Raw genomic sequence first — 12,680 nt, 5'->3', positions numbered from 1 at the left:
TCAAGGCACTAGTACAGAAAAATCCAGTTGTTTTTATTAATCAGTGCACATCCATAATTCATCTTGGTCTGTTCCTTCACATCATTGACAGAAGGCAAATTGTTTGGCCAATTTAGTAGTAGTTTTTCTCTCTCTAGAATCTAATTGAATTTCTACATACTTGTTTTCTTCCTTTTCCAATATTTTGGGGTGAAAGAAAAGGAATTTCCTCTTAAATATTTCCTATGAGCCACTTTTCTGTGTTTATTAAATGAAAAGCCAGTAATACCACTGCCTTTACCACCTAAGCTTGTACATATTTCAGGATACCTTTATGTACATTTTTTCATTTGATGCTTACAACAATTTTGTGAGGTAACTAAGATAGATATCCTCATTTTACATAGAAGAAACTAAGATTAAAAGGGTTATATTTTCCAGTGATCTATTTTTTTTAAGAAGAATTTGGTGAAATTCTTTTTTACTTACAAAGCCTAAGGTTTTAAGCTGCGTGGTAACATGCCATTTTATACTCATTTTTTTCTTGAGTAGGAAAAGAGTTGATTGAAAAACCCAACACAGCCTAATTGTTTTCTTAATTTCCAAGGGTGCCTTTAGCCGTCTGGACCCAACTGGAACATTTGAGAAAGAAATGATTGACAGAATTCCCTGTGGTCGCCTGGGGACTGTAGAAGAACTCGCAAATCTTGCTGCTTTCCTTTGTAGTGATTATGCTTCTTGGATTAATGGAGCAGTAAGCGTTGTTTATTTCTCTTTACCTTTTTTTTCAGAAGTGTGTTTGGGGCAGGGAGGTTTGTTGTGGAACCAATCCTGACAATGCTGAATGTAAATATGTATTTAGTTGTAAATAATATAAAAATATTATATATATTGTTTAGCCTATGACATTTATCCAGTGATGTATTTATTAGTCTGTTCTCACACTGCTAAAGACATACCTGAGACTGTGTAATTTATAAAGGAAAGAGGCTTAAGGGAAGTGCAGGGGGTCGGGGAATTCCCTTTCCTAACCAAGGGAAGCCCTGACAGACGGTACCTGGAAAATCGGGACACTCCCACCCTAATACTGCACTTTTCCAATGGTCTTAGCAAACGGCACACCAGGAGATTATATCCCGCATCTGGCTCAGAGGGTCCCACGCCCACAGAGCCTCGCTCACTGCTAGCACAGCAGCCTGAAATAGAACTGCAGGGCTGCAGCGAGACTGGGGGAGGGGTGTCCGCCAATGCTGGGGCTTGAGTAGGTAAACAAAGTGGCCTGGAAGCTCGAACTTGGTGGAGCCCACCACAGCTCAAGGAGGCCTGCCTGCCTACCTCTGTAGACTCCACCTCTGGGGTCAGGGCATAGCTGAACAAAAGGCAACAGAAACTTCTGCAGACTTAAACGTCCGTAACTGACAGCTTTGAAGAGAGTAGTGGTTCTCCCAGCACGGAGTTTGAGATCTGAGAACGGACAGACTGCCCCCTCAATTGGGCCCTTGACCCCCGAGTAGCCTAACTGGGAGACACCTCCTAGTAGGGGCCGACTGACACCTCATACAGCCAGGTGCCCCTCTGAGACGAAGCTTCCAGAGGAAGGATCAGGTAGCAACATTTGCCATTCTGCAACATTTGCTGTTCTCCAGCCTCCGCTGGTGATACCCAGGCAAACAGTGTCTGGAGTGGACATCCAGCAAACTCCAACAGACCTGCAGCTCAGGGTCCTGACTGTTAGAAGGAAAACTAACAAACAAAGGAAATCCACACCAAAACCCCATCTGTATGTCACCATCACGAAAGACCAAAGGTAGATAAAACCACAAAGATGGGGAGAAACCAGAGCAGAAAAGCTGAAAATTCTAAAAATCAGAGCACCTCTTCTCTTCCAAAGGAATGCAGCTCCTTGCCAGCAATGGAACAAAGCTGGACGGAGAATGACTTTGACGAGTTGAGAGAAGAAGGCTTCAGACGATCGCTAATAACAAACTTCTCTGAGCTAAAGGAAGATGTTCGAACCCATCGCAAAAAAGCTGAAAACCTTGATGAAAGATTAGACGAATGGCTAACTAGAATAAACAGCGTAGAGAAGACCTTAAATGACCTGATGGAGCTGAAAACCATGGCATGAGAAATACGTGACGCATGAACAAGCTTCAGTAGCTGATGCAATCAAGTGGAGGAAAGTGTATCAGTGATTGAAGATCAAATGAATGAAATGAAGCGAGAAGAGAAGCTTAGAGAAAAAAGAGTAAAAAGAAATGAACAACGCCTCCAAGAAATATGGGACTATGTGAAAAGACCAAATCTACATCTGATTGGTGTACTGAAAGTGACAGGGAGAATGGAACCAAGTTGGAAAACACTCTTCAGATTATTATCCAGGAGAATTTCCCCAACCTACCAAGGCAGGCCAACATTCAAATTCAGGAAATACAGAGAACGCTACAAAGATACTCCCCGAGAAGAGCAACTCCAAGACACATAATTGTCAGATTGACCAAAGTTGAAATGAGGAAAAAATGCTAAGGGCAGCCAGAGAGAAAGGTCGAGTTACCCACAAAGGGAAGCCCATCAGACTAACAGCGGATCTCTCGGCAGAAACTACAAGCCAGAAGAAAGTGGGGGCCAATATTCAACATTCTTAAAGAAAATAATTTTCAACCCAGAATTTCATATCCAGCCAAACTAAGCTTCACAAGTGAAGGAGAAATAAAATCCTTTACAGACAAGCAAATGCTGAGAGATTTTGTCACCACCAGGCCTGCCTTACAAGAGCTCCTGAAGGAAGCACTAAACATGGAAAGGAACAACCGGTACCAGCCACTGCAAAAACAGGCCAAATTGTAGAGACCATCAATGCTAGGAAGAAACTGCATCAACTAACAAGCAAAATAACCAGCTAACATCATAATGACAGGATCAAATTCACACATAACAATATTAACCTTAAATGCAAACGGGCTAAATGCTCCAATTAAAAGACACAGACTGGCAAATTGGATAAAGAGTCAAGACCCATCAGTGTGCTGTATTCAGGAGGCCCATCTCACGTGCAGAGACACACATAGGCTCAAAATAAAGGCATGGAGGAAGCCCTACCAAGCAAATGGAAAACAAAAAAAAAGCAGGGGTTGCAATCCTAGTCTCTGATAAAACAGACTTTAAACCAACAAAGATCAGAAGAGAGAAAGAAGGCCATTACATAATGGTAAAGGGATCAATTCAACAAGAAGAGCTAACTATCCTAAATATATATGCACCCAATACAGGAGCACCCAGATTCATAAAGCAAGTCCTTAGAGACCTACAAAGAGACTTAGACTCCTGCACAATAATAATGGGAGACTTTAATGCCCCACTGTCAATATTAGACAGAACAATAAGACAGAAAGTTAACAAGGATATCCAGGAATTGAACTCAGCTCTGCACCAAGCAGACCTAATAGACATCTACAGAACTCTCCACCCCAAATCAACAGAATATGTATTCTTCTCAGTACCACATCACACCTATTCCAAAATTGACCACAGTTGGAAGTAAAGCTCTCCTCAGCAAATGTAAAAGAACAGAAATTATAGCAAACTGTCTCTCAGACCACAGTGCAATCAAACTAGAACTCAGGTTTAAGAAACTCACTCACAACCGCTCAACTACATGGAAACTGAACAACCTGCTTCTGAATGAATACTGGGTACATAACGAAATGAAGGCAGAAAAAAAGATGTTCTTTGAAGCCAATGAGAACAAAGACATAACATACCAGAATCTCTGGGACACATTTAAAGCAGTGTGTAGAGGGAAATTTATAGCACTAAATGCCCACAAGAGAAAGCAGGGAAGATCTAAAATTGACACCATAACATCGCAATTAAAAGAACTAGAGAAGCAAGAGCAAACACATTCAAAAGCTAGCAGAAGGCAAGAAATTACTAAGATAAGAGCAGAACTGAAGGAGACAGAGAACAAAAAACCCTTCAAAAAAATCAACAAATCCAGGAGCTGGTTTTTTGGAAAGACCAACAAAATTGATGGACTGCTAGAAAGACTAATAAAGAAGGAAAGAGTGAAGAATCAAATAGACGCAATAAAAAATGATAAAGGGGATATCACCACTGATCCCACAGAGATACAAACAGAGAATACTATAAACACCATTACGCAAATAAACTAGAAAATCCGGAAGAAATGGATACATTCCTGGACACTAAACTAGGAAGAAGTTGAATCCCTGAATACACCAATAACACACTCTGAAATTGAGGCAATAATTAAAAGCCTACCAACCAAAAAAAGTCCAGGACCAGACAGATTCACAGCCGAATTCTACCAGAGGTACAAAGAGGAGCTGGTACCATTCCTTCTGAAACTATTCCAATCAATAGAAAAAGAGGGAGTCCTCCCTGACTCATTTTATGAGGCCAGCATCATCCTGATACCAAAGCCGGGCAGAGACACAACAACAAAAAAAGAGAATTTTAGACCAATATTCCTGATGAACATTGATGCAAAAATCCTCAATAAAATACTGGCAAACCAAATCCAGCAGCACATCAAAAAGCTTATCCATCATGATTATCCATCATGATCAAGTTGGCTTCATCCCTGGGATGCAAGGCTGGTTCAACATATGCAAATCAATAAACATAATCCATCATATAAACAGAACCAAAGACAAAAACCACATGATTATCTCAATAGATGCAGAAAAGGCCTTTGACAAAATTCAACAACCTTCATGCTAAAAACTCTCAATAAACTAGGTATTCATGGGACATGTCTCAAAATAAGAGCTATTTATGACAAACCCACAGCCAGTGGGCGAAAACTGGAAGCATTCTCTTTGAAAACTGGCACAAGACAGGGATGCCCTCTCTCACCACTCCTATTCAACATAGTGTTGAAAGTTCTGGTCAGGGCAGTCAGGCAGGAGAAATAAATAAAGGGTATTCAGTTAGGAAAAGAGGAAGTCAAATTGTCCCTGTTTGCAGATGACATGATTGTATATTTAGAAAACCCCATCATCTCAGCCCAAAATCTCCTTAAGCTGATAAGCAACTTCAGCAAAGTCTCAGGATACAAAATCAATGTGCAAAAATCACAAGCATTTTTCACAACAATAACGGACAAGCAGAGGGCCAAATCATGAGTGAACTCCCATTCACAATTGCTTCAAAGAAAATAAAATACTTAGGAATCCAACTTACAAGGGATGTGAAGGACCTCTTCAAGGAGAATTACAAACCACTGCTCAGTAAAATAAAAGAGGACACAAACAAATGGAAGAACATTCCATGCTCATGGATAGGAAGAATCAATATGTGAAAATGGCCACACTTGGCAAGGTAATTTATAGATTCAGTGCCATCCCCAGCAAGCTACCAATGACTTTCTTCACAGAATTGAAAAAAACTACTTTTAAAGTTCATATGGAACCAAAAAAGAGCCTGCATTGCCAAGACAATCCTAAGCCAAAAGAACAAAGCTGGAGTCATCACACTACCTGACTTCAAACTATACTACAAGGCTACAGTAACCAAAACAGCATGGTACTGGTACCAAAACAGAGATATAGATCAATGGAACAGAACAGAGCCCTCAGAAATAATACCACACATCCACAACCATCTGATCTTTGAGAAGCCTGACAAATAGAAGAAATGGGGAAAGGATTCCCTGTTTAATAAATGTTGCTGGGAAAACTGGCTAGCCATATGTAGAAAGCTGAAACTGGATCCCTTCCTTACTCCTTATACAAAAATTAATTCAAGATGGATTAAAGACTGAAATGTTAGACCTGAAACCATAAAAACCCTAGAAGAAAACCTAGGCAATACCATTCAGGACATAGGCATGGGCAAGGGCTTCATGACTAAAACACCAAAAGCAATGGCCACAAAAGCCAAAATAGACAAATGGGATCTAATTAAACTAAAGAGCTTCTGCACAGCAGAAGAAACTACCATCAGAGTGAACAGGCAACCTACAGAATGGGAGAAAATGTTTACAATCTACCCATCTGACAAAGGGCTAATATCCAGAATCTACAAAGAACTTAAATTTACCACAAAAAAATCAAACAACCCCATCACAAAGTGGGCAAAGTGTATGAACAGACACCTCTCAAAAGAAGATATTTATGCAGCCAACAGACACATGAAAAAATGCTCATCATCACTGGCCATCAGAGAAATGCAAATCAAAACCACAGTGAGATACCATCTCACACCAGTTAGAGTGGCGTTCATTAAAGAGTCAGGAAACAACAGGTGCTGGAGAGGATGTGGACAAATAGGAACACTTTTACACTGTTTGTGGGACTGTAAACTAGTTAAACCATTGTGGAAGACCGTGTGGTGATTCCTCAAGGATCTAGAACTAGAAATACCATTTGACCCAGCCATCCCATTACTGGGTGTATACCCAAAGAATTATAAATCATGCTGCTGTAAAGACACATGCACACGTATGTTTATTGCAGTACTATTCACAATAGCAAAGACTTGGAACCAACCCAAATGTCTATCAATGATAGACTGGATTAAGAAAATGTGGCACATATACATCATGGAATACTATGCAGACATAAAAAAGGATGAGTTTGTGTCCTTTGTAGGAACATGGATGAAGCTGGAAACCATGATTCTGCGTAAACTCTCACAAGGACAGAAAACCAAACACCGCATGTTCTCACTCTTAAGTGGGAATTGAACAATGAGAACACTTGGACACAGGGTGGTGAACATCACACACGGGTTCCTGTCATGGGGTGGGAGGAGGGGGGAGGGATAGTAATGTACATATACCTAATGTATATGACAAGTTAATGGTTGCAGCACACCAACATGGCACATGTATACATATGTAACAAAACTGCACATTGTGCACATTGTACTCTAGAACTTCAAGTATAATAAAAAAAAAAGAAAAGAGGTTTAATTGACTCACTCTTCTGCATATCTGAGGAGGGCTCAGGAAACTTACAATTATGGCTGAAGGGGAAGAGTCATAACTTAACATGGTGGCAGGCAATAGAGATAAAGAGAGGGAGAGAGAGAAAAAAGGGAGACAGAGAGAGAGAGAGATTGAGGATTACAATTCAAGATGAGATTTTTGTGGGGACACAGCCAAACCATATCAAGTGATAAATTAATAGATGCAGGTTACCTTGGTAGATATACCTTTGAGATGATCTTCAATACTGGGTAGATATTTGAAATTGGGAGATGTTAGAAATAGAATTATAAGCTGAGTAATCAATTTAGGTTTAATCATGAGTTTTATCTTGAAAATTTGGGCTAGATTTAAAGTGCCAAAGAGATATTCCATCCAATTAGTATGGGAAAATGGCTAGTGGTTCAGAAACTTTTTGAAAAGAGTTAGTTTCAGAGTTTAAAAATTTGTTTTTTCCAGGTCATTAAATTTGATGGTGGAGAGGAAGTACTTATTTCAGGGGAATTCAACAACCTGAGAAAGGTAATGCTTTTGTGTGTATAATGTAATATCAGCAGCTATGATACTAAGCTTTAAAAACATGTAAAAAGCACATTAAATTGACATCTTTTTGTCTTAGGTCACCAAGGAGCAGTGGGACACCATAGAAGGACTCATCAGGAAGACAAAAGGTTCCTAAGACCACTTTGGCCTTCATCTTGGTTACAGAAAAGGGAATAGAAATGAAACAAATTTTCTCTCATCTTTTGACTATTTCAAGTCTAATAAATTCTTAATTAACATTCTTTGAATATGTATTATGTGCCAGGCCAGTGATAGCCATTGTATATTCAAAGATAAATAAAATGAAATCTAGTCCTTCAAAACATTAAAAAAAAAAGGAGGCATGGGGAGAGTAGGTAAAGGCTCCTCTTTGCCTACTGAAAGAGGTAAAAAGTGCTTAGAAGTGCAGAGAGAACAGATCGTTGTGACTTGGAAAATCAGGAGAAACTCAATGGTGGGGGTAGCATTTGAGTTACATATTATACTATACCTATATTGATAGGGCCTAAAAGAAAGAAATTAGAGGTTACACACTAAATACAATAGACTTTGCCTTTCCAGTATATTTTCTTTTCATTGGACTTGTGAATTATCTTCTTTGGGTAACTCAGTGTTAACTCAAACCTTTAGTTTTTACTAGGACCTATTTGTAGCCAGGCATTTTATTTAGTACTGAATAAGCTATAGCCCTTGCCCTTTTGAAATTCATTATCCAGCAAGATAGTCGAACTTATAAATAATTATTTATGGTATATTATGATAAGTATTATTCTAGCAGTATTTAAGTGTGGAGGAGGAAGTAATTCATTCTGTCTCCAGAGTTTAGAGAATGTGATGCCTAGGAGATAGCATGCCATCCCAGCTCTAAAAGAAGAATAGATTTATCTGGGTAAAAGAAGTAAAGAAAGTCTATAAAATATTTTTGTGTATCATTTGATTAAATTTCATATTTGGTTTGACTAATTTGTCATCCTGAAAATCAAATAATAATGAATCCAAAGTCTCAAGTCTACAGAGCTATACTTGTGAGCCTATATTTTTTAAATGTCCATTTTGCTTTCCCAGGAGTCAGTTATAACATGTTCACTAGACTGACTATCCCCATTGCCCAAGTTGACACGAGAGGAAACCAGCTTCCATCTTACCTCATCTGAATAAATCTGCAAAGGAATCCAGTTTTCCTGGTTGAATTTATATGCCACAAGCCCCATGGAAACCCCAATTACATTGACAGTTAATTGTGTACATAAATTACATTTATTACATTTAATTGTGTACATATAGGGGAATATTATAGGTTTGGAATAAGTGGCCTGACATTTCCAATTATACTGACTTTTGCTGGGCTTTTCTTTAGGCTGTTACACTTTTTCTCCACATGCTTGCAATACAATACTCTCAAAATAAAACGCAGACAGGTACCTAGTCTCCATTTTACCTTTAGTACTAATCCTGTGTATTAGTCTGTTCTCATGCTGCTAATGAAGACATAACCAAAACTGGGTAATTTATAAAAGAAAGAGGTTTCATTGACTCATAGTTCAGCATGGCTAGGGAGGCCTCACAATCATGGCAGAAGGTGAGTTAGGAGCAAAGTCATGTCTTACGTGGCGGCACGCAAGAGAGCTTGTGCAGGGGAACTCCCATTTATAAAACCATCAGATCTCGTGAGATTATTCACTGTCACACTATTGTGTTGATATTGTGTTCACACGCCAATAGTGATGGTTTATCACTCATTCCATTTCCAAACCCACCTTCCCACCCACCTCTCACCAAACACACAAAGACACACTCTTTCCCTCCACTGATTCCACCAATATAGCCATATTTCTGTTTCTGGTTAAATTTATACTAAATGTTTACATTTATATAACTTAATAAATATTATTTTTCTTCCAGTGTTGTCTCAACCTTTTTAAAAAAAAAAACAATTCAGATTACATGATAAATCAGATCCTTTTTAAGATAAATATTACTTTTAGTGATCTATTGTTTTGATGTATCATTATTTAATTTATTGGAAATAGGGTTATTTATATTTATTATTTTTATCTTTTTAAATTTTTATAGAGACAATGTCTTGCGATATTTATCAGGCTGGTCTTGAACTCCTGACCTCAAGTGATCCTCCTGCATTGGCCTCCCAAAGTGCTGGGGTTACAGGCATGAGCCACTGAGCCTGGCTTTTGTTTTAAAATTTTTTGTTTTTTAATGTTTTTCAAGAATGCTAACGCCTCCCTTGCCAATGCATTTTAAAATTATTATTAATATTACTTTTGATTGGCAAATCATAATTGAATTCATTATATAGGGTGCCCTGTACATTTAAGGGGTACAGTGTGATGTTTCAATATATGTATACAATGTGGAATGATTAAATCAAGCTAATTAACATATCTATCACCTCTCTTACCTATTGGCCTTTATGGAGAGACATTTGAAATTTACTTTTTTTTATATTTTATTATTACACTTTAGGTTTTAGGGTACATGTGCACAATGTGCAGGTTTGTTACATATGTATCCATGTGCCATGTTGGTTTGCTGCACCCATTAACTCGTCATTTAGCATTAGGTATATCTCCTAATGCTGTCCCTCCCCTCTCCCCCAACCCTGCAACAGTCCCCGGAGTGTGATGTTCCCCTTCCTGTGTCCATGAGTTCTCATTGTTCAATTCCCACCTGTGAGTGACAACATGCGGTGTTTGGTTTTTTGTCCTTGCGATAGTTTACTGAGAATGATGTTTTCCAGTTTCATCCATGTCCCTACAAAGGACATGAACTCATCATTTTTTATGGCTGCATAGTATTCCATGGTGTATATGTGCCACATTTTCTTAATCCAGTCTATCATTGTTGGACATTTGGGTTGGTTCCAAGTCTTTGCTATTGTGAATAGCCTAGGCCTCCCAAAGTGCTGGGATTACAGGCGTGAGCCACCGTGCCCGGCCAAACATCATTCTACTTTCTACTTCCATGAGTTCAACTTTATTTGATGCCATACATAAGTGAGATCACAGGTTACTTTTATTTTTCAGTATTATAAATAAAACTATGAACGTTTTTATGTATAACACATTTTTAGAATTTGGAATTTTTTTTTTTTTTTTTTTTTTGGCAGCCAAGAGATCTTTATTGGAGAGGTAGAGATCAGGTCGCGCAGGGGAGACAGAGAAGAGAAGAGAAGAGAGAGAAGAGAAGAGAGAGAGAGAGAGCTGCTGGTGTGCTGGGTTTTATATCCCTTGGGCCTACGTGGGGTGGGCCCAAGGGAAGGCGGGAGATGCTTCTTTCTGATTGGCCCTCCTTTGGCGGGTTCAGACAGTGCCCGGTCAAGGAGGGGAGAAGAACCCGGAACCGGCGCCATTAAGGTACCCCTGTTACCTAACATTCCTCCCTTTTTTGTTTCTTAAGAAGTGGGGAAATGGGCATTGTAGTTCGTCTGAGTACTTCCGGCTGAGCGGGGGCGTCGTGGGGGAGGGTATGGGAGGACTGTGGGGGTTGTGTACGGGGCACAGCAGGAGTATAAGGCCAAGCAGTAGGGCGCTGTATGTGAACATCTCCTCAGCTGTGAAGTCCATGAATGTTCCTTGTAGCCAGCCAAAGGGCAGGGAGGGGTCTGTGATGAGCCAGCAGTCTTTGCGGAGATCATCTAGGAACGAGATGAGGCCAGTGGTGGGCGAAGAGCTCGGTGAACAGGAAAATGGGTGAAGGCTGGCCGGAGGTCTAGACTGAGCCTGGGAAGGGGATCAGGGTCCCACCTAAAGGTGGGGAATCCCGATCCGAGTCACAGCACCAAAATGAAGGGCGACAGGCTAGTCAGAGACGACACCGGTGGCAGCCAAGAGATCTTTATTGGAGAGGTAGAGGTCAGGTCGCGCAGGGGAGAGAGAGAAGAGGAGAGAAGAGAAGAGGAGCGAGAATTTGGAATTTTTTCCTCATTTCTAGCAGTGGTATTATTAATCAAAGTTATGAAACTTCTAAACTTTTTTTGATATACATATCCAATTGTTATTCCAAAGATTTGTGTGAGTTTAAACCCCCCTGAGTAATGTGTGACAGTGCCCGTTTCAACAAATACCTGCCAGCAATTAAAACTATTCACCAATTTTGCACGTAACAAATGATAGTACCATTAAAAACTTATTTAATTATTAATGAGATTGAATACTTTTCTACCCTTTTGAATTTCCTGTTTGTCTTTTTTACCTGTTGGTATCTTAATGGGGTATTGTAAAATTTTTGATTTGTATGAGTTTGCAATTTTTTCCTCTGTTAAAGACAAAAATAGTTCTTTTAATAGTTTCTTGGTCATCTATTACATCATTATTATGTGTTATTACAAATGGTTGATGAGAAAGCAAAGCTTGCCAGCATGGCAGAGAGGATCAGAGAGGAGAGATCATGGAGATATTGACTAACAGATATTTTTTCCTGAGTCTGAAAGAGAAACAAACATTGTTTATGGGTAATCACTGTATTCTATGACAGACCACATGTGGGCTGTAACCACATCAATGTTCACCTTAAGAATTATTACTTTGTCACTCAATACCTTCTGTAAGAGTCCTGCTTCTATTGTACTAGTGGAAGAGTTAATACTCAGTAAATTAAAGATTATTGGTAACAATATCACTCATCTTACCATTAACATGTGAAACCACCTCCAGGAATTGTTTCAGGTATAGAGTGACAGCCATTGTTTCCTTATTGTTCTTGTGGAAACTAAAACAATGAGAATTTAATGACTTTGAATAATAGAATTTTAGAGCTGGAAAAGCCTTAGAAAATGCAAATTCTCAATGTTTTTATTTTACAGTTGAGGAAACTGCAGACCTAGAAAGTTATGTGACTTGCCCTAGGTCACACAGTAAGTCAAGCTCATGTCTCTCACCCAGTTAGATATTTCTTGGGATCATAACTTAAATCAAGAGACAATAACAGGGTTTTTAGGACGTAACAGTTACATTACAAAAGCCTTGAAGAGGAGAAAGCCCATCAATTTTTTTTAGCTTGTTAGTTGAAGTATGACTTCTAAAAATGCACAAATCATGAATTATTACAATATGAGTGCACTCAGGTAACCATTCTCCAGGTCAAGAAACATTACCAGGAACCCAGAAGCCGACCTTCTGCCCACCATCGCGACTCCTTTCCTCCTTCTCACAACTAACCACTGTCTTGACTTCTAACCCCATCGTTAAGC

The 12,680-nt window shown here is 39.3% G+C and overlaps 1 protein-coding gene across 4 annotated transcripts in view; it reads left to right on the top strand.

The window, feature by feature from the left end:
- Positions 1-12,680, top strand: part of DECR1 (2,4-dienoyl-CoA reductase 1) — a 67,647-nt gene that overhangs the window by 42,121 nt on the left and 12,846 nt on the right. For 2 of the 4 annotated variants that reach the window (XR_004026244.1, XR_004026243.1), the window contains exons 8-10: positions 587-733; positions 7,391-7,453; positions 7,551-7,602. Coding sequence is in view for 2 of the 4 variants with exons in the window: in XM_030795426.1 (XP_030651286.1) it covers positions 587-733; positions 7,391-7,453; positions 7,551-7,602; positions 8,540-8,628 (351 nt within the window). In the remaining 2 variants the exon portion in view is untranslated. Of the gene's footprint in view, positions 1-586; positions 734-7,390; positions 7,454-7,550; positions 7,714-8,539; positions 8,990-12,680 lie in introns of those variants that run through there. The other 2 variants (XM_030795426.1, XM_030795427.1) reach the window with 2 other exon arrangements.

The sequence above is a fragment of the Nomascus leucogenys genome, chromosome 16 (assembly GCF_006542625.1).
Source record: "Nomascus leucogenys isolate Asia chromosome 16, Asia_NLE_v1, whole genome shotgun sequence".
In the NCBI taxonomy this organism is placed as follows: domain Eukaryota; kingdom Metazoa; phylum Chordata; class Mammalia; order Primates; family Hylobatidae; genus Nomascus; species Nomascus leucogenys.
Note: the sequence above shows the minus strand (reverse complement) of the source record. Positions and strands in the feature narration are given on the sequence as shown.